The following is a 22640-nucleotide window of genomic DNA, read 5'->3' on the forward strand; positions in this document are numbered from 1 at the left end:
TTTTAAGTGGTTTTTTTTTATAGCCAGATGTATTTCTTTTATTGATTTTTTTCATTGAGATATTTTAATAGTTCTAAGGAAAGCAATTGCCTCAGAAGACTGGGAAAGTTCCTTGAGACTAATTATTTTGTTAAAGCAAATCCTGTTTTTACTCAGATATGTCTGGAATTTCACATCTCTCAGCTTCTTGTTAGTGTCTTGTAAATGTGGTTATGTGTTGAGCTTCCCAATACAAGGATTTCAAATAATTCTTCAGTCACTCAATAAAGTATTTATGTGACACATAACTGAGGCCTTTATTTTCTTTTAATCCATTTTTTCTTTGCCATTCCTATGTATCTTTTTCCTTCCTTTATACCTCATACACTTCATACCACTTTGTAAAATCGTCTGAAACATTTGGCAAGGAACATGCTTTAGACTTTTTTCAAGCACTGGTTCAACTTCCATTTGCTGTTAGTCAAGTTTTAAGTTATATATTGCCAAATATGCATAGCAGCAATGTATGTTCAATAAATGTTCTCAACCGATGAAGTAATTTAAATTTATTGGATATCCATTTATGCCATTTAGCTTTTAAATATGGAAAACAAAACAAAAACAACAACAATAAAAACTTTTTCCCAATAAAGAGGAACAAAAGAAACAACAACCAAAAAAATTACTGGTTTATAACCAGTTAATTCCCAAATCATGATTCATTCACAGTAGGTCACAGATGAGAACACAGAAGAAAAATACCTTAGCTAAAATTATCATGTTGATGATTGGCAAAACTTTTGAATCAGGCTGTATTGCTGGGAGATTGTTTTTCTCCATGTCTCAAAGAGATACACATCTCCAGTAAGAATGCCCATAGGGGAATGTAGCATAGGAATAAAATTACCTGCAGCCCTGTGGGTTTCTTCAAACTTGGATGTGTTACTTTTCATGTACCTCTTAGCCATCTGTATGTCTTCTTTGGTGAAATGTCTTTTTAGGTCCTCTGCCCATATGTATGTATATGGCTGATTCACTTTGTTGTACAACAGAAACCAACACAGTACTGTGAAGCAATTATACTCCAATAAAGATCTATTAAGGAAAACAAAAACAAAAACAAAAAACTTGATGTGTTTCTTTCCCCCAGTTGAGTACATGCCTAAAAATAGGTAAGAGGCAGGGACACAACGCAGGTGAGAGACAAAGAAAATATATATTTTTTTGAAGGAATAAAATAAATTAAAATATTTTACAAAATCATGCCCTATGATGAATGGGGAGGAATATTTTAAGTGAGAATATGATGTGAGGGAGATGGTCACAGGTACAATAAAATGAAATCAGAATTTGAATGGGACTATACTCTACCTGAGGGGAAGGACTTTGAAAGGACATTAGTGATAGCATGTGCTGGGCTAGATACTATGGGAACAAGAATTATAACAGTGATTGAGTAAAATTATTTCCTATGCCGGAAAGGTATTATCTAATATAAAACATACTTCTTAATGATAGTCATAGTAATAATAGGATGCAAAATATTTGATATATTTCATGTCTTCTTTTCATCCATAATATGACTGCTAAGTTTCACTTCCTCAAATAAACTAGGACCATGAGTTCCTCTTACCCAGGGTATATGTAAAACTAATGCCTATATGTAGACAGTCAATCCATCCTGTAATGAGTTAAGCTGTAATGTGTAGAAGAGTGCCAGATCACTATTATGATCATGGAAAACAGTACTGCATAATGGTCAAGAACATGGGCTATGGCTCTAGCCACCAATTTTCATTTTGCTTCTGCCATAAACTACTATGTGACTTTGCACAAGTTGGTTATACATTCAGAACCTTAGTTTCCTCGCTAATGACATGGGGTAAGAATGCCTCAGTGATGTGAAGGTGACATGAATTAATACAGGTAAAGTTTAAATGGGCATGACACAGAGTAGGTAATTAATAAACACATGGTTATTACTTTCCCATTTATTTCTCTTCCTGTGCTCTGAACTCCTCTATATCCATTTCATTCCTAATCCATTTTAATTGATACGTTGCCCTGCCTACATTGCCTCTTCCTCTGAAACTTAACTACCTTTTCAATCCCTTCAAAATCTTATTCAAATTCTATCACCTCCATGAAATAATTCCTCATCACTTAGCCCTGAAATAATCACTCCTTCTTTCGAACACTGTACCTGTATAAGGATTTTTGCAACTGTCAGTAATGTTCCCTCCTTTGTCCAAAACTCTTATTCAAATTTTTCATTTAATTTTGTCTCCTCTGCATATATTTTTAGCTCCCTAGCTAAAAAAGTCTGCTCCATGAAGAAAAAAAAAGTCTGCTCCTTGAAGAGAAAGATGATGTCCTAAATATTTATGTAAACCCATTACACTTAAACCTAAAACCAATCTATGGTCACTTTAGTTAAGCACTCTGAGCCTCAATGTCACAAAAGAGAAAAAAATCATACCTGCCTTATAAAAATTTTATGCAGATTAAATTAAGATATATTTGTGTGTGTGTGAACAAAATTGCAGGTAGTTATAGTTGTATTTAGTTTAATCTGTTTAGGTGAATTCATCAAATATCATCAGATATTAGGAGACAAGATCCCAAAATTATTAGAGCCAGTAGTCACCTACTTTTATAGATCTCTAATTTATTACAGAATTTGTTTTATGTGAATGGGTCCTGACTGAGCAATATAAGACAACTAAACTTCTCATAGTAAAACAACTAAATTTGTCATAGACCATTTTATATGCACTTGAGACCTTTATTTTAAGAAGCAAATGCCATTATCAGCAAATGATCATATTTAAATTCTGTAAAGTCTAGTCTAAAAAACAGGGCTGTGGTTGAAAATACAGACTTTAAATTTCCAGTCTTCTAATCAAATATTCTGTTTGATGTTGCTGCGGTGAAGTTACACATACAGGTAAAGAAAATGTAAATATTTAAAATATTTCTTTGTCTTATTTTTTTTTCTGTTTCAATTGAAACTGTATTTCCCCTTTATAAATGTAGCTCTTGATGTTCAACTTAGGAAGTCTTCAACTTGTTTTTAATTTACCATGTTGCAATTCACTTTATTTGTGTCCTTAATTTCATGTTATCTGATCTGATGCTAATTTATTCAGCAGTTATTCTCAACCTGCAGCACACAGATAATGAGACATAAGTGCAACTAAATCTTGTGATTGTTTTGATTGAAGCTGAGGTGGGGAGTCTGAAGTAGCACTCCTCTGGGTGGTGCCATCACGAACCTTCCTCCTTCCTCTATCGCTGCCTTTCGTGACAGAAATATGGGGCCTCATTCAAATTCCTTCTGTGATTTGTGGTTAAACAGGAGACATCATAAATAAATATATATTCTAGAGAGACTTATGACAAATGACGTAAGAAACCCACAGGTCCTGGCTTAATTGACTCATTCACAATGCATGATGCTTTAATGTAACATACATAGAGCCAGTTTTACAATTCAAATAGATTCAGGAATAAAATTTAGAAGTGGAAAATTATAACTTTTCCATTGCAGCAGCCTTAGTTCTTTAAGATTTATTTTTTCCACCCATGGAAATATTATAAAAATTGACCAAAGGAATATTTCTATTGAAATATTTATAGTTATATAAATATTTATATAATATAATTATGTAATATAGTTTATACAATGTAATTATATAAATATATCTATTGAAATATTTATAGTTATATAATATTTCTATTGAAATATGTATATTTCTATTTAAATATTCATACTTATATTTCTTAATCTAGGATAATATACAAATAAACTTAGTTCTCCTGTAAAATTAATAAATTTAAACAAAATATTAGAGAAAAATTAAAGAAATGTCTCCCTGTTTTTCTTTCCATGTCTGAGGAAATAACACATTCAATGGCAATTGATTATTTAAATTGTCAGATAATTCTGACTTATATAAATTTGTAATTATCTTTCAAATATAGTATTTCATTCTATCCTGTAAAAGTCCATTTTATTTTACAGGCCCTTATTATATATGACCCAGGGCTATTCCAACAATCTTCAGACTAGTCTTTCCATTTTGGTATTTTCCAATGGATATTAGTCCATTCCATACATTTTACTAAATCAATTTCCTCTCTTGCTTCATCACCAGGAGCAAACAAATCAAGCAAAATACATATACTTTGATACTGAACTTGATATAATTTGGCCATATCTCCATATTACACTATTTCCTTTCCAGAAAACTCTACCTAGTTCTTGTTCTGCCCTTGGAGATACTTCATTCCGCCCTAGCATGTCCTCTCCACTTTCCTCAGTTCTACTTGACCTTCAAGTTTAATTCAAATGTGACCTTCTCCATAAGATCAGTGTCATTTCTCTTCATTTTTCCTTCCATCCTCAGTGTCTGCCTGGCATAGAGTAGGCCACTCAATAATGTTGAATAGCTGAGTAAAGGAAAGCATCCCAGTTCTACATTTGTTTTATTTTGCTCACCTGTGTGTTCCTAGATCTGTGCTCAGCATGTGTAGCATTTCATGTATTTGTTGAATGAATGAATTCTCAGCCAGAGACAATCTTACAAACTCTAGCTGCATTTCTCTGCACTTTGTCATATTGTCCATTGTATCATAGTTATCTCTCAACATGTTCTGTCCTTACTACACCATGAACTTCTTGAAATTGATATATGTTTACAGCACCCCTAGTATCTGTCACAGGGCCAGACACATTAGGGAATTTCAAAACTTTTTTAAAAGACATGAATGATAGTAAATGAATCAATGACTAAATTACAGTTATCTAAACAGTTAAAATGAGTTAGAGTGATATACAATTTATATTTTAATTTAAGCAACTTTGTTCTATAAAACTATGGGTGTTTTAGGAAAAATAATTAAAATGCATATGAAGAAAATTGCATGAGGATCTTTTCACAGGATCTTACATATAAATATAAGTTATAACTACTAATAATAATTAATATTACTTTAAGTATGTGCTAAGTTAATGTTCTTTATATATTATCTTCTTTAATTTGCACAATAATGCTATCCTGTAGACACTAGTATTTGTTCTCATTTTACAGATAGGAAAAATTAACCTTAAGGAGGTTAAATACCTTATCCAATATCATAAAACTAGCATAGGATAATACCAGATTTAAAAGCAGTTCTGCATGACTCCAAAACCCAAGCTCTTACAGTGTACATTACTAACCTCATTTTTATTATTTGGTATACACTTGACAAGAAACATTTATTTATTCAAAAGGTATTAATTGATCACCTAATACATGTCTATTCCTATTAATCAGTGGGATACAGCAGAGATTAAACAGACTGATTTCCTGCCTTTATGGAGCTTACCTTTGGGTAGGGGAGAAAAACTAATTGAACAAATACATTTATAATATATTAAATGAAAAAAGTAAAGCTAAGTTAGGAGATTATGGATTGTTTCTATTGAGGGTTGGTGGTTTCTATTTTATTTAGAGAAAGGCCTCTCTGATAAGGCTTGAATAAGTGAAGGTGTGAGCCTTACAGATATCTGGGGGCAGGCAGTGTGTTGTAGAAAGAAGAACCTGCAAGCCTCGAATGGAACTTGCATAGAATGTTCGAGAAAAAACAAGGCCAGCGTTGCTTCAGTGGAATGAATGAGAGGAGTCTGGTAAGAGCTTAACTTGAAGATTTAATAGGAGAATAGACAGTATGTGAACACTGGTCCCTGCAAAGACTGCCTCTTATTCTGAGCCTTGGAGCCAAGATGTGTTAGAATCTTATTTCTACATTAACAGGATCAGTCAGGATGCTGTGTTGAATAAAGATGGTAGAAGCCATTGTTGAAATGGGGAGACAGGGAGGAGACTACTGTCATTATTCACACCTCATTATGGGTTAGATCAGGGTAGTAATCTAACAAGATGGTGAGTAGTAGTTGAATTCTATAGATATTTTGAAGGCAATCACAGTAAGTTTTCTTGTGGATTAGATGTGGAATATGAGAAAAAGAGAAGTCAATGATAAATTATTTGTCCTGAGTACCTTGAAGAAAGGAATTGTCAGTTATGGGGAAAATTCCAGGAGGAGCAAGATTGTGGTTGGTAATCAGTAGTTCCGTTTTGGACACATTACTTTTGAGAAGCTTATAAGCACCCAATTGCAGATGTTGTGTATAAGATTGGATTCTGAGAAGTATAAATGAAAATGTTTGCAGTATGAATATGCTTGAATTTTATATCTTCCCTTTCACAAAAGGAAACAATTCTATGAGCCATTATCAGTGATAAACCATGATGGAAATAAACAAATTTAACACGGCAGTAGAAATGGAAGCCAGCTCATTAATTTGATACTAGTTTTTCATTATTAGGGCATAGAGAAAGGTATAATAAATAAACATAAGATATTTATTAGATATTTACAAGGGCTTTTTCTGATAAAATCTAAATTCTACTCACCTGAAAGATATATATCTATAGAAACAGAGATTTCCTGGCTCAAAGATTGATTATTAGTAAATTAAACCTTGTGTTTTTAAAGTCATTTTCATTACTAATAAAACAAAGCTGTCACATTGTTAATTCTTAGATTGCTTAGCTCCTCTGCAAAGTCGATCACTGCTGACTCCACAAGTAATTATCCACCTTTGCTAATGTCAGAGCAATTCTAATTTATTTTTAATTTGAGAAATGAGCAGCTAATGAGAAAGTTTATATCAATATAAACAATCTGAAATAAAAGAGGATATTATGGAAAATTTGGAATTTCTATTTAATAGAAACATTTGGTGTTTCCATTTCAGGTAAGGTATAGAGGCTTTTGATTTTATAGTCTTTCCTAAAATTAAAATTACATAATTTTAAAAGTAGTTTTCCCTAAAGTGTTAACCAATAAATAAGGGTCATAATGGAATTAAAATATCTGAGTACCTTTCTAAGTTCTGATTGCCCCATACTTCATCCTCCCTTCACATTCCCCCGCTTGATAAGCATTATCTATTCCTACTACAAGCACAGGGTCCCATTTTCTGGGTGACCATTAACCATTAATAATTGAATCATGATATTTCTTATTCCAAGCTTCCCTTGGAGTAAAAATACAAGTAATTTCAGACAGCTACAAGTGTTAATGTACTAAATGGAATACAACCCAAATAGAATGGCGTAGTGAAATAAAACTATAGATATATAAGTATAAGCACAGGCTTACTTTTAATTATTTACAAATCTTGTAAAATGTTTGTAAGAGAAACCAGTGACAGTTGTTTTCCAGTGAATTGTGATGTTTCTAAATCAAATGCTCCCTTATACCCTTAAGTGGTACCACGTGTTTTTTGATGCACTCGTGTTTTCAGAAAAGCAGGTAGTAACAATGCAAATAAAATAATAAGCCCAGATTTAGTTGCAACTCTTGTGATGTAGCCTAGTTCAGTGTTTCTCAAAATACAATGTGCCTCTGAGGATATTGCTAAAATGCAGAATCTGTTTTAATAGATTGGATTGGGCACTGAGATTTTGCATTTCCAGCAAGCTCTCAGGTGATAGCTATGCCACTTGTCAAGGGCCATGCTCTGAAAAGCAAGGACTAAATCAACACTCCCCAAAGTTTGTCTCACCTAACTTTGAGACAGCTTGTGAAAAAAGACTGCTTTACCAGAAGTGGCGTGTTCTCTTCTCTCTTGGATTTTGTTGGACATTAGCACCAAAAAAAATCACTTACTAAGGAAGCAAATGCAGTTTTGTTTTACTGTGGTAAGAAAAACCCACATATCATGATATCTACCCTATTAAATTTTTAGGTGTAGATACAGTTTTTTTAATTGTAAGCACAATGTTGTATGGCTGATCTCTAGAAACTTTTTGTCTTGCATAACTAAAACTTTATACCTATTGAACAGTAATTCCTTCTTTCCCCCTCCCCCTGCCACTGGCAGCCACCATTCTACTTTCTGTTTCTATGGGTTTGACTACTTTAGATACTTCATATAAGTGGAATCCAAGACCTATCCACTTCACTATCGAACACTTCAAAACGCTTGGAGCATATATAAGTAATGATCATACATAAAAACATATTATTTATTGAAAGCAACTGAAACCCTACCAGATCTGCCATTAATGCATGAATAGTTTGGTATGGCATAGTCATGATTATGAAACTTATATTATCACAAAAGACTAAATATTTGTGAGATTTTAAATTTAAAATTTAAAATAAATATTTGGAAATTATAGGCATCATAGTATGGAGGGAAGGAAAACAACTTTTATAGTCAGGTGGACATGAATTTGATTCCCAACTTTGTTTCTTATACGACTTGCACTAATCAACTCAGGTAATATATTGAATCATTTTAAGCCTCACTTTTCTTTCTCTGAAAAGAGTCTTTTGTAATATCACTGTTATAGAATTTTGATTACAATTAAAAATAACATCATGCCTTGTAAGTGGGCACTCAGTATATCAATAAACTGTAGTTCTTTTATGATTATCAATACCAAATGATGAAATATGAGGTTGGTGAATTCCACAAATAATGTGTTTCTATTACTACTTAGACTCTGCCTGAACTGGGTCCTCAGTAAATATTATGAAGTAATGTAAAAACTCTACTCTGTGATTAAAATCATGTTTTGACATGCTTTATGAGCTCTTTTTATATTGATTTTTGATAATATGCTTTCAAAATTATTGGCAGATTTACTCTTTGTCTGTACTTCAAGCTGGATAATGGAAAATGATTTATACCATTTTATTGAATTTACAATGGTTAGAGTAAAGCCACATTAATTAATCTATGTCATTTTTGGAGGCTAGCAAGAACTGAGACAAAACATATGCCAAACTAAATATAATTATCATTAAAATGGCTTAAGCATGAGAAATAATCAAATGAGTCCTGAAACTGTCTTATTCTTGTCAACAAAAGAAGATCATGCTTGTTTGCAAACATGCATTTTAATTGCTTTTCCCCCATTTTCTGAAATAAAAGAGGTGTTTTAGGTCCCTATCATATTTTTCAAAACCTACACTATCATAAATAATGAATCTGACTTCTAAAGCTAAGTGATGAATACTAAAAAAAAAAAATCTTATAGGAGGAATACCAGGTGCAGATCTCCCTAAAAAGCAATTACTTTTTCTTTCCAAATATATATTATTCAATATCAATAAAGTTTCTGATCAGTCATTCTCTTTAGAGTATGAATTCTTTCGTCTAAGCTCAGTGAATCTGGGTTGAATTTAAGGAACAAATTTACCCAAGAAAGAGGTATCTTTACATAGGGATTTTATCCAACTCCTGCTCAGGAGACCTTGGGTGAGGAGTAGTAAATATTTAACACTAACCCATAGCTGTAAGAAGAGGGTCTAAAAAATTAGAGGATAGACAGAGAGAAGAGAAAGAAACTGAGAAAAAGTTTTCTGTTCTCTAGAAAAAGAGAATAGAAGGAAACTGAAGGTTTTGAAGTAGTAATATAGGAGAAGTGCTGTAATAATAAAAGGCTTGTGGTAGAGTAGATAATTGTAGACATTGATTAGGCCTTCACTTTGATGGACAAGGCATCTGCTCATGTGGTAGGAGCTGAGAGGTACCAATGAGGGAAAGCTAAGACTATATTCTCTGGATATCTGCTGGAATTCAGTTCTTCCAATTCCAATTAAACTATGACAACTCCCTCAATGGATTTCTGTAAGTGAGAGTCAGATCTACACAGAACATATTCCTAGAAACACAGGCTGATTCTAGAAAATGTAGCCCTTTCCCTAATTTGATCAGGGCTGGTGTTCAGCAAATACATATTTTTTGGCTCTATTAGCTGTAAATTTATTGAAATACTCCCATGCTATTTGATAAAAAGCTGAAGCCAGGGTTACCCTTTTATATGCCTACTCAGCTTCATCTCTGGGTACTTCTGAATTCCTGAAATCAGGCAGATGAAGAGGTGATGTCTGGTACACCAGGACGTTCTGATATTCCAGCATTACGGTTGGTTGAACTTCAGACATGTAGGTCCCTGTGCCAAAGCAGTTATCAAATATTTTGGCTGTCACCCTTGGGGAAGCATATTAATTCTGGACTTTTGAAGGAAAAGGGGCTTCAACATTAATAAAAGCCGGAAATAGGCTCTAGGATGTAAGAATGGGACCAAAAGGGCCTAAAGCAAAATTTTGTCTATTTAGAGTTTGTCTGAGGACCATTAAAATGGGTGTGGCATCATTAAAATGAAGTTAAATTGGAAGCATATCTCAATTCATGAACTTAGATTACAGCCATAGTAAGGAGAAAATGCAGTTATAATCCTTTTTTCTGTTATGTTGTCTTGGCCATTTACAAATACAACGAGTCATTCTTTTTTTTCTAACTAAGGTATTGTATTTCCAGTCAGTTTTAAAAATCAACATTCCCCAACTCATCTCCTGTCACTTCCTGAATTACAAAGCAAATTTCAGCCCTCTAGCCATGTTTGAACTTGATGAACTCTTTCATGACAAGATACCTTGGCCCATGCTGCCTCTTCTTCCTGAAATATCTGTCACCATTTATTACACCAGTGATCCTTTCAATCTTCCAAATTCAAATCAAATGACATCTCCAATGTATATTCTCTACACATGGGATGTTTTACCTAACGTAGGCATAGTACAAATATATGACAAATGAATTTTTTAGACAACCTTTTTAAATAACTTTTACAAACTTTAAAGAGGAGGAGAAATGCATCTGCCTTTGTAGCATTACTTGTCACATTTCATTCAAAGAATAATGCTTCTAAAGTATTTTAAAAGAAGATAATTGTCTGAGTGAGAAATTAGACTGACCTACCTTATTATACTAAATAGTGAGTTTTAAGTGATTTTGGAATGAAAATTCCTTTTTCTTTCTAGTTATTTCTTTTTCATGCAATTGTCTAACTTTCTATATCTCTGTTTACATTTCAGACTAATGTTGTATGAATAAATATAAAAGTTCTAACTCTATGACCTGAATGAATCATTTCTTAAGTAAAATACAGATACCCTTCTGGAGAATGCCATTAAGTTAATTACAGTGCATTTCATAATTGAATAGGCCCTGTTTCCCTTTATAATATAAAAAGTTAATTAATAGATATACAAGATAGAATTTTACTATCATAAGGTCTTTTTTTACTTACCTAAAAATAGTTTAAATTAACACTGAAATTGTATGTAGTATACTTTTATCAAAGAGTAAAGGGGCATGTTTTAAAATAGTGAGGTTAGCGTGGAGTGATAAAACTAACAACCATGTTTTAGATATTTTTTCATATAGCAAAGGTTTTGTTTTTGTTTTTGCGGTACGCGGGCCCTTCACTGTTGTGGCCTCTCCCATTGCGGAGCACAGACTTCGGACGTGCAGGCCCAGCGGCCATGGCTCACGGGCCCAGCCGCTCTGCGGCATGTGGGATCCTCCCGGATCGGGGCACGAACCCGTGTCCCCTGCATCGGCAGGTGGACTCTCAACCACTGCGCCACCAGGGAAGCCCTATAGCAAAGATTTTTGATCTTATATTTTTCATCTTGTATCACAGACATATTACACACTAACTGCCATAATTTTATGAGGGATAAAATATGATCTATTCTCTTAGTCGACTTATATCTAGCAATGAAACCCCACAGATACAAAGTTGATAAAGTTTATAAAATAATAATACATAGAAAATTCTAAGTGACAGGCACTATTTTAAGTGACCTGGGTAACAGTATGACTTGGTGGATACTCACAGTAACTCTATGAAGCAGGTGCCATTAATATCTCCGTTTTACAGATGAGAAAAATGAGATACAGAGATAAGAATTGATTTGCCCAAGATCACTTGATAATAAGTGATTGATCTGGGATACAAAGCCAAGCAGTGTAGCTCCAGAGTCTGTCTAGCTACAGTTTTATATCAGACATGAAAAGAGGAGGACCTCATCCATCAGAATGATGATTGCAAGAGAAGTTTCCAGACAGCAAGAGGAATCAGAACAGGGTTTTGAAGAATGAAAAAATTGGGGTTGATAAAGATCATAAGTATGTGGCAGAGAGGGAAAAGGGAGGTAGCCATAAGTAAATGAATTATAAGAACATAGAAATAAAGTTTGGAAAATACAACATATATTCCAGGGATCATAAACAGGGTAGTTAGACTGGACAGGAGTTTTTATTTAGAACTGTGAGGAAGATGAATATGTTTTCAGTGCTTTGCTGGATATTATTATTTGGCACTTTATATCATTACCTCTATTAAAATAAAATTCATCCTTAAACTCATTTTCTACATAAATTGATTTTGGTATTGAAAATTATGGGTTTTTGAATCTTAAATGTCAATCTTTATCATTCTTGTGAAACTTTCTTCTCACTGACCCAATTTAGTATATACTAAGATATCATCATGTCATAAATTTACTTGCTACTCAAAAAGGACTATTTTTTTAACAGATGTATATAATTTGGACAACAATAAAAACTTCCAAGTAAACTTTTCCTAGATAAGAGTACAAAATCTAAAAGCAACAGTTTATACCACTGTGTTCTTTTCAGGTAAACCAGTGATGATAGTGACAGAGTATATGGAAAATGGCTCTTTAGATACATTTTTAAAGGTAAGATATGAGACAAAATGTAACTATTCAAAGTGTTATTCATATATTGACCATGATGTTGAAGTTGAAATCCAGCCACTTTAAAGCTAAATTTTAAATAGAAATATCTGGAGTCAGGATAATTATACTACAAAAATTAACTTTGGTTTGAAAATTATCCACTTCAGAAAATATATACAAATCCAAATTATGTGTCTCTACAGTTTTATTTAAGTGTATGTTAATGTGCCCCCCCCAAAAAAAAATAAAAGAGGGAAGGAAGGAAGGAGGAAAGGGAGGAAGGAAAGGAGAAAAAGAGAAGCTTTTATAGGTACTTAACTCTGAAGTAAGTCATACAGAGAAAGACAAATATATGATATCGCTTATATGTGGAATCTAAAAAAATGGTACAATTGAACTTATTCACAAAACAGAAATAGAGTCACAGATGTAGAAAACAAACTTACGGTTACCAGGGGAGGAAATGGGGGGAGGGGACATAAGTTGGGAGATTGTGATTGACATATACACACTACACTACTATGTATAAAATAGATAACTAATAAGGACCTACTGTATAGCACAGGGAACTTTACTCAATACTCTGTAATGGTCTATATGGGAAAAGAATCTAAAAAAAAGTCAATATATGTATATGTGTAACTGATTCACTTTGCCATACAGCAAAAACTAAAACAACATTGTAAATCAACTATACTTCAACAAAAATTTTTTTAAAAAGAACAAAAAAAAAGTACTTAACTCTCTCAAAGTATATCAGGCAGAATAAGGAAAATGTCTAAAAAGTCCATGAAAATCATCTATATTAATGAAAGAGTCAAATAGACTCATAACTCATCTGAGGGCCAGTCACTACTTGTACCAGCAGAGTCATTATGTGATAACAGACAGTAGCCAATGTTGTCAGATCTTCTGGATTTTAGGAAAAGATTGTATTTTTAAATATGCAAGTCTTCAAATTTTAAACATTGGCAATTCATTTTATTAATAAATAGCATGTGCTAGACAATGTAACATGTTTGCAGGCCTGACTAAACCTGTAGTCTGGCAGCTTTTCACTTTCAATATAACAACTATTGCTATTGATTAAAAGTAATGGGACAGTGGCATTAATGACGATTATAAGAAGGGCCTGTGCATTGAATATGACAGGGGTCCACTGACAAGGCAAACTTCCCTTTCAATCTCCAGCCTCTACCAGATTCTGCTGCCAAATTTCTAATATATATATTTAAGTTCTTCAGTCTCTTAAGGTCACATCATTCCTTTATTTCAAAATAAGCATCAGTTGAGCCTTATTCTGTGTGTCTGCACCAAGTCCAGTGCCCTTGACAAAGACAGCAAGCTTCCAAGAAATGCTAACATTCTCCTGGTCATTGTTCAGTCCCTCCCTCCCCCATCTGCTATTGCAGATTCTCCCTTACTTCCTCTGGCCACTTCTTCCTTACCCCAATATGCCTAACCAGCCAGCTTCTTTTAAGTCACTTCAAAAATGTGCAGTGTTAACCCAAGGCAGGCACTAGGTTGAAGTGATGAAAACACTCCTCTGATGACTGAGAATAAAGGATTACAATGCAGAAAAGAGCAACTATAAGTGAGATTTTGGTCAAGGGCTTTCAAAGCCTTTATCTGCTTTGACCGAGCAGAGGACTGTTACGCATTATCAAGTTAACTATCTATTGCTTAACTTTTCCCATTCTCCTTCAGATAGAAATTGCATATGAATTTGGTAGTAGTATATATTAATTTGGGGATTGAAGGAAGATCCTTTCATATTTTCCCTTAGTGATTGGGGTTGTAGGACTAATATTTCTGTATAATCTTTACAGAAAAATGATGGGCAGTTCACTGTGATCCAGCTGGTTGGTATGCTGAGAGGCATCGCTGCAGGAATGAAGTATCTTTCTGACATGGGCTACGTGCATAGAGACCATGCTGCCAGAAACATCTTAATAAATAGTAACCTTGTGTGCAAAGTGTCTGACTTTGGGCTTTCCAGGGTACTGGAAGATGATCCTGAAGCAGCCTACACCACTAGGGTAAGAGCTAACAGAATGAATTTCTGAAATACTAGACTAGAGACTTTTAATATTTAAAGATTTTAAAGGAAATAGAAAAAAAAAGAAAAAAGAAATTCCTCCAATATAGGAAAAAAGAGAGAGAAAAAGGGGAAGGTGGATTAAAAAAATCCAGATAACTCTCCTTGTTAGATATCAGAAAATTCAAATATTAAATTCAGATAAGCCAAGTATTCACTTTACGAGTCTTAGTAGTTCATTTTTTCCTTGCAGATACTGAAAATAAAAAGTTTGAGTTCATAGTGGATACAACTCATAAAATCATATAGAGTATTAAACGTAAAAGAAAAAGTTAAAGAGAGAATCTCCTGCATTAAAAGCAATAAATATATTATATATACATATATTAACATTACTGGCAGTATTTTAATGCCTAATTTCTTTTATACTATGTAAATTGTTAAGCTCACATATATGGAAAATTGGTCACTAATTCACATTGTCATAATTAGCATAAATCAACACCCTTTTCCAGCAAAGTAATTGCTTCCTGAATTGCTGTTGTATAATTGACAGTTTTTTTCTGTGGAAAACTGTGGGAATTGATGCAACAGAATTTTCTGGACAGTCTATGTATTGCACTTCTTGAATTTTAATCCCTTTTAATAAACTACATTTGTTTAATTCTAAATCTTCTAATGGGCATCAAGATATCCTCAATGTTTAAACTTCTTATGAAGACAGGAATTTATCATTATATCTTTTTCACTATAAAATGTGGCTAACTTTTGTTTCAATACAGAATACTTTTGTCATCTCTTATTCTTATGATAAATGTTACACATTTTCTTATTTAATTCAACGTTTTAAAATTACTTCTACTCATAGTCTAACAATAAACTATAGATTATAAGGCTGTTTTTTTTTCATTGTTGCATTGTGACTTATGGATAGTTAAGGATTATACTATGCTGAAGATCATGAGTGACTTATCTAAGCAAACAAAGCCTTCAAATTATCAGCTTAATAAATCAATAAATTAATTGGTGGAATACGCCTTTCCTTCTAGACCTAATTATTATTGTCATTATTTGAGTTAAATGAAACCTCAATTAGGAATTCTCCTGGGATTAGAGTTACATTTAATAAACTTGGCCTAAACAAGATTGAGGTTATAGAAAAATCCATTCCCAGCATGACTGGTTGGTGTCTCAGTTAAATGCATAAAGTAAATTTTTCAAGGTCTGTGTGAATGTGTCATGCTGGTGGAGAGGGAGGGGGAGAGGAGCCAGAGATCCTGAGACCCTCAAGACTTACTCCTGGGAAATGGGGTGTGGCAGCACTTTGTGGAAAATCCATATATTGAGAGATGAGCCAATAAGTGAACTTCAGATAATATTGATGTCCAATATGATAGAGGACCAGGAGAAAATTTCTAGGCTGAAGTTTAAAGTAATCGACAAATTACAATTTCAAGAGGAATTGTAATAATTATAGATGATCCCAGTGCCACATAGCCAGGCCTAATAATGTGGTCTTGCCTATGAATAATTAATTAACAAAAGTTATGTTTCAGGAAAGTCTTCTCAATGTGCTGCTACCATATTTCTAAGGAGCAAATAATTCAAACTTAGTTTCAATAATTCAAATTAACATCAACTCAGAACAATTTTAAGCATTACATGAAATTGTTATTTCTTCATATATCCTGAAACTTTGGTTCATAAAGAAAGTTTGTCCCATTTTTTCTAGTTATGTGAATTAATTTTCTTTTCTTCCTGCAAAACAGGAAGGCATATATTAGTCTTTTTACAGGAAAATATTCAAAACACTCACTTCTCTCTTTCTCTCTTTTAAAATATATTTGCTTATAGATGAAATGTTTGGTTGCATTGATTTTTCTTCTTTTAAAAATGAGGAGAAAAAAGTTTACCCCGAAAGGGGTGGGATATAAAAGTGTTATCTTGTAAACTAGGAGAAAACTTACCAAATCATTGTTTTTATCATGTAAAAACCCCAAACTTGATAATGTTGTAAGTCTTCCCCCGTAATCTAATTTTAATAATTTTTAATTTGGTTGAATCTCATTTAGATACTTACCTTTTTGGTTAAAAAAAAAACCAAAAAACAGTTTGACCAAACACACACAAAAATATGACAATGGGAAATAAGAGAAATCAAGTCTAAAAGAAATTGCACAGTGTCAGGAGAAAGTCTAACTAAGTTTTTAACATATCTGATTTTCATGCTTGTCTTATTAACATTTAAACTTCTCATGGTTATATTCAGCAATCAAGACTTTCTATTTACAGTCCTATATTAAAGGAAAAAAGAACCTTGGGAATTTGAGTTCTTTACTTTCTGTTAGAAAGTCATGAAAGTTACCTTATTGATTTGCCTGACTGCCTGCTTTCCCCACTTAAAGCTGCCATCCTGATACTGTAACTGAGATGTGGGTCCTGTATGTGTTCCAGTAGTCAAACAGAATTTAAACTAGAAAGCTTCCAGCCAGCCAATTAGTAGTCAGCCTACAAGTGCTTATGGGCTGAGATATGTGAAAAGAGACTGTATGCTGTCAAACAGATTCACTTAAAAATGCTACATCTCTTTCTAGATCTTTTCAGTGAGGAAGCAGTATCCCTAGATACATTTGAAGTATGTGGGAATTTTTTCTTCTTTTTCAATTGTAGGGAGGCAAAATTCCAATCAGATGGACTGCCCCAGAAGCTATAGCTTTCCGAAAGTTTACCTCTGCCAGTGATGTCTGGAGCTATGGGATCGTGATGTGGGAGGTTGTGTCTTATGGAGAGAGACCCTACTGGGAGATGACCAACCAAGATGTAAGTATGGAACTACTCCCCCTAAAGTTTGAATTGAAACAGTTCTCTGAGTCGGGAGACTATGTGTGTGTGTGTGTGTGTGTGTGTGTGTGTGTGTGTGTGTGTGTGTGTATGTATATAATATATATTTCTGAAAATGACAGTTGCTTAAAAAAGTGAAATACTCTTTGCTTAACCTCTGATCTGTTTTGTTGTTATTAAAATCCTTTATGCAGAAGCTCAAAATAAGTTAGTACAAAGGAAAGCAAGTTACTGTTATATAAAATCTTGCCAGACAGTCCTAGCAGTACTGTAGTGCTGTGTCACTCATTTTATGTCAGTATCATTTTCAAAAATGAAGAGAGAGCCATCAAAGAATGAATACTGACAGACAAGTTTTTATGACATGCACTTGATAAAGGGAGCTAAAACTCCAAACCAAAAGGGTGAATGACATTGCTTTAATAGTGGATGCTCTTAGAGGATAAAAAGAAATAATCTGTTTCTTTACATTAAAAAAAAGTAGGAAGAGTAATATTGTCTATTTAATTTGGGATAAAAACAGATTTTTTTCCCACATGGAGAAATAATTCAGGCTTAGAATAATAGAATCCTGGAATTAAAGAAACGATGCAAGAATCTTCTATTCAAGTTCAGAATGATGCCTGACTACATGGCCTTTGGTGTTTGACTTTTTAATTTTCCATTGTTACTATTCGATATAGCCCTTTCTATTTTGGATTGCATTGAAATTTGATATTTTTTCTTCAAATAATTATAAAAGCTATCTTTTATTGAGACCTTATTATATGCCATACTTTGTTTTAAATGATTTACCAACTAATAACTCATTACTTCTTTATATAAAAACCAGTATAATGAACAGTCTTAACTAAATACCATGCTGATTTAAAAGATTTATTTTTTTCTCCAATTATTTCTTTCATCCATGCTCTGTAAAATCTCCTGCTCCTATGCCTTCAGGGATTATTAGACAGGTGCTTTGGCTCTCCGGCTGCATTTTGGTGAATCAACAGTACCATGCCAGTAATTGACTCACTTTCAAATATAAAAATCCAAGTCCAATCTAAATCAGAGTCAATCTTATATCCATTTCAAAGTGTTTTCCACAACTGCAGGGCCAACCTGACCCTAAGTAGCAAGACTGGTAAGGAAGAATTGTCAGATTCTTGCTTTCCTCTCTGCAAGGTCCTTAAAGAGGAGGATGTACTCCAACTGAGATGTCCCAGAGTTCCTTGCGCTTGCCGCCTGCTCCCCACTTCACAGTCTCTAATGGTACCTTACACATGTCTGCTTCACCTGAGGAAAGCACAACCTTGTTTGATGTTCTACCAGTTTTCCCTCTTTTAGATATTATTGCAGGCTACCCCAGCCACCCTGTCTTCTTCAGATTTCCCCAGATGAGAAGCCAGGGTCACCCTGTGGCTTTCCCAAGAAATATTTCACAGCATTCTTTTCGGATAGCAATAGTAAATTAGACTGATGGATTCCCGTCTCTCAACAAGCATACTGCAAGGCAGTGAGTCTCCCTTTCTTTTAGTCATATAAATTGCTACAACTAGTTTTCTTTTGCCCTGTTCGCTTGACCTAGTAAAGGGATACTGACCTCTGTTTCTCTCAATCTGAGAGAACGTAGTATCTATTGTCTTCAACCTTATGACTTTAGGGGCAGGACTATGGCCAAAGTATTGAACTCTTGTCACACACTTAACAACCCATCAGAGAGATATTATTTCTGTCTGGCTGTTAATAACCTGAAACTTAAGAGATGAAATGATTTTCTTAATGCCACAAAAATAATAAAAGTTATACCAGAAATTTCAATCTGGTTCTCCAAAATTTTAATACCTAACCACTACACTGTTTCCAATTGAATCAATGTTTACATCCTCCCTTTCATTTCCAACCAGTGAGCCTAGATCAACCTTCTAATTGAATGTAAAATATTCAATTCAATATATAATGATTATTATGAATTAATCTAGCCTAGACAAAGATGAGACCTATTTGCTACTTGCTACTCTCCAGATAAATGCCGAATGCTAACTTGAGATGTATGGTTTGGCTTCTAATTTCTCTCAAGGCTCATTTCAATGCCATTTTTCCCTTTAGTTTTTGTGAAAGTATTTTATTCTGTAATGCCAGCAAGCCTGCTCCCTTCACTCAAGGAAAACATTTACCCCTTATTTGCCTGGTGTTATAACTCCTTCTCACTTGAGATATTTTGAATTCTGATTCCATCAGTAGGAATTATTAGTCTTTCCCAACTATGTATATAATATGTGTAGGATTATTACTCACATTATAGGAAATTATGCCTGATATAGCTGTATCTGTCACAAATAAAATGATAGATCAAAGTAGAACGTAATGCTAGGTGAATGCGCGTAAGTGTTTCTACTGATCTGGACTGTGCTTACTCATGCTCCTGGGGATTGACTGATCTATACTGGTAAACCTTGGCTCTGCTCCACACGGCCCTCATCTTCTTTCAGAGACCAGCAGGCTAGCCTAGATATGAGCTCATTTTCCCCATGGCTGAAGGGTGAGAATAAGCCCAGCCTGCAACATTCCATTGTCCAATCCCATAATCAGAGGATCAGTCCACTCACACTGCTCATTGTGAATGGACAATATAAAGTTATATGGAAAAGGACATAGAAACAAAGAGGTGTGAAGGATTCGGAACAGATATTTTTCCTGAATTCAGCCATTTGAGAGCCTTGATACTTTTTTCAGATAACTTTATTTCAAACTATTTAGAAAAATACAAGGAAGTGCTAATATTTTTAGGACATAATAAAAATAAAAACTAATATTTTGGCATTGGCTTGGTTTTCCAAGAATCTAAATGAGGTTTACAGAAAAATGTTTTACAGTTAAAGATCTTTCTAAAATGTCTGCCTTTAATAGAAGGTCCAATACATGCTTTGCATTTTCTCAGCAAGTTTACTAGCATTGGTGGCATTTAGTTTCTAGATATGGCATTAAGTTTGGTATGCCTCAATTTCCATCAAAATTTGTATCTAAGAAACATGACAGATCTACTGTATTTGAAAATCATGATCACTGAATCTTTCTTTTGAAAAAAGATTCTCAGAAATCAAAATAGAAGTACTGATTTGGCAGTTTTGAATGATGTACCCCATCATCTCTACATTCCAGATACTGATTCTAAAAAGGCTTTGCCACCATGAAAATGTTACATTACCAAGACATGCAGAATAATCTAAATCTCTCAGAGGAGACCTTCCACTGTGTCAGGGGGATAGAATGCTGCGGTAGGTTTTTTTTGGTTTAGGATTGCCTCTGTTATCACAGAGAAAAGCCATAACAACACATAATAAAAATAAACTAAAATGATTAAGATGATTTTAGGTACATATCAGACCATGAACTCTGATTCAAGCTTGGGAAGCTAAGATAACATCCTGTAGTCAGTAGAAGCTTCTTTATTTACAGCAAACATTTTAAATCTCAACATTTTTCAGAACTTAAAATAAAAAACAAAATAAGAAGAGATGTCATTGTATTGCATTTTTATATTTAGTGACAATGTCTTTCTCTTGTATTTATTCAGAAATGTATGAATACATAGTGTATACTAAGCACATAAATTACAAAATGTTTTAAAAACTCAAAATGTTTTAAGTAATCTGTTTTTAAAATTTTTTTTAGGCATTCAGGTTTCTAGTACCATTTCTGTCAGCCTAAATCTTACTTTTAAGGCAGCAAAAACTTTGACTCCAGAAGGATGTGAACTCACTTTGTGCTGAGTTTGCCTTTCTCTTGGTCTTCTAAGGATAATGCTGTCCTTGGATGCAAGTAATTAGTTTAGGGACTGGTAGGTATCCTCATGGAAATTCTTACCCCTTTGGAAAAAATGAGACATAAAGAAATATCAATACTGCAGTCTAAAATTCCTATACCTTGTTGTTTAAAAACAACTAAAACACAAATCTGAAATTGAAAGAATAGAATCATCTTTGATTCTATAACTCTCAGTCAGTTTCAATGATTATAAAGGGAATGGACTTGAACAGATTTCCAAGATCTCTTTAATCTCTGGAATTCTATTGATCTAAGATTGATATACAAAGAAAAAGACATACTCAGTACATTTTTTTTTCTTTTTTTTTCTCAGTACATTTTTAATAGCTATTGGAGACAGAAAAAAAAATCCTAGGAAGAAAATTGGTCTATCTGGAACTATTTCTGTGGCATTTGAGATAATTTCCAGGAATATATTATTAAACTCTAGTCACTTTGGGGGAAGCTTCATATCTCATAGTAACTAAAGGACTCATCTGTGAAATTTTGAGTAAATACCAAGCAACACAGGCACTCACACTCTATATAGAACCTAATTCATCAAAACACACAGCTAATGCTCAAAGGTTCCCTATAAATTTCCTGGCACTCACTTATTCAGCCTACACTTTCACACCTCCTGTTAGAAAGAATGCACTATCTTCCAAAATAGCTCATTTTAATTCTGGGTATTAATTTTTTTCTTATGGTGCAAGAAATCTGATTCCATGAGGTAATATCCATACCTGTCCCAAATTATTTTCTTGGGAGGCAATTATTTCTCATTTCAATAGTGTGACTCAGCACCAGGATAGAAAGACCGCATATCTGCATGCCAGAGAGACTTAAATGTGAATCTTTCCATTGCCACTTGTTACTTATGTGAACGTGGGCAATAGTTAACCTTCTGGAATGTCACCTATTTCACCTGTAAAATGTGTATATGATTTCTATTTTGCAAATATGTGTTAAATATGAATGTAGATAATATACATACAATTTGCATCTTAGTACCTATGATACCAATGAGCCTGGGCTAGTCTAGATCCTTCAAGAAGCCTATGCCATGAGGGAATTACATACACATTAGTATTATTAAAGGGAATTGCTTGTGAGGACAAACATGAAGGGATGAGAGGAAGCTGGGAGAGATGTCAGACTGTGATACAAATCTGACCCCAGGTAGAGTAGAGATCAAAGGAAAGATGATTGGAGGCAGCATCTGAGGCTGAAGTGCACTTCTAAGAGAGGTTGCCAAGGCCGCCAAGGAGTCCTCAAGCCAGCATTGCCTGTTATAGGAGTCTCATAGGAATGTGCCTATCTTATCACTACCATATTCTGTAATTGACTGGGAGTAACCTATGTAAAACAT

The 22640-nt window shown here is 33.8% G+C and overlaps 1 protein-coding gene across 12 annotated transcripts in view; it reads left to right on the forward strand.

The window, feature by feature from the left end:
- EPHA5 (EPH receptor A5) overlaps nucleotides 1-22640 on the forward strand; it is a 330528-nt gene that overhangs the window by 284770 nt on the left and 23118 nt on the right. For 6 of the 12 annotated variants that reach the window (XM_033425564.2, XM_033425566.2, XM_033425565.2 and 3 more), the window contains 4 exons: nucleotides 2915-2926; nucleotides 12539-12600; nucleotides 14430-14639; nucleotides 17309-17458. In XM_033425564.2, coding sequence (XP_033281455.1) covers nucleotides 2915-2926; nucleotides 12539-12600; nucleotides 14430-14639; nucleotides 17309-17458 — 434 coding nt within the window. The remainder of the gene's footprint in view (nucleotides 1-2914; nucleotides 2927-12538; nucleotides 12601-14429; nucleotides 14640-17308; nucleotides 17459-22640) is intronic. The other 6 variants (XM_012532520.2, XM_012532521.2, XM_004268351.3 and 3 more) reach the window with 1 other exon arrangement.

Source organism: Orcinus orca, chromosome 4 (genome assembly GCF_937001465.1).
Source record: "Orcinus orca chromosome 4, mOrcOrc1.1, whole genome shotgun sequence".
Taxonomy (NCBI): domain Eukaryota; kingdom Metazoa; phylum Chordata; class Mammalia; order Artiodactyla; family Delphinidae; genus Orcinus; species Orcinus orca.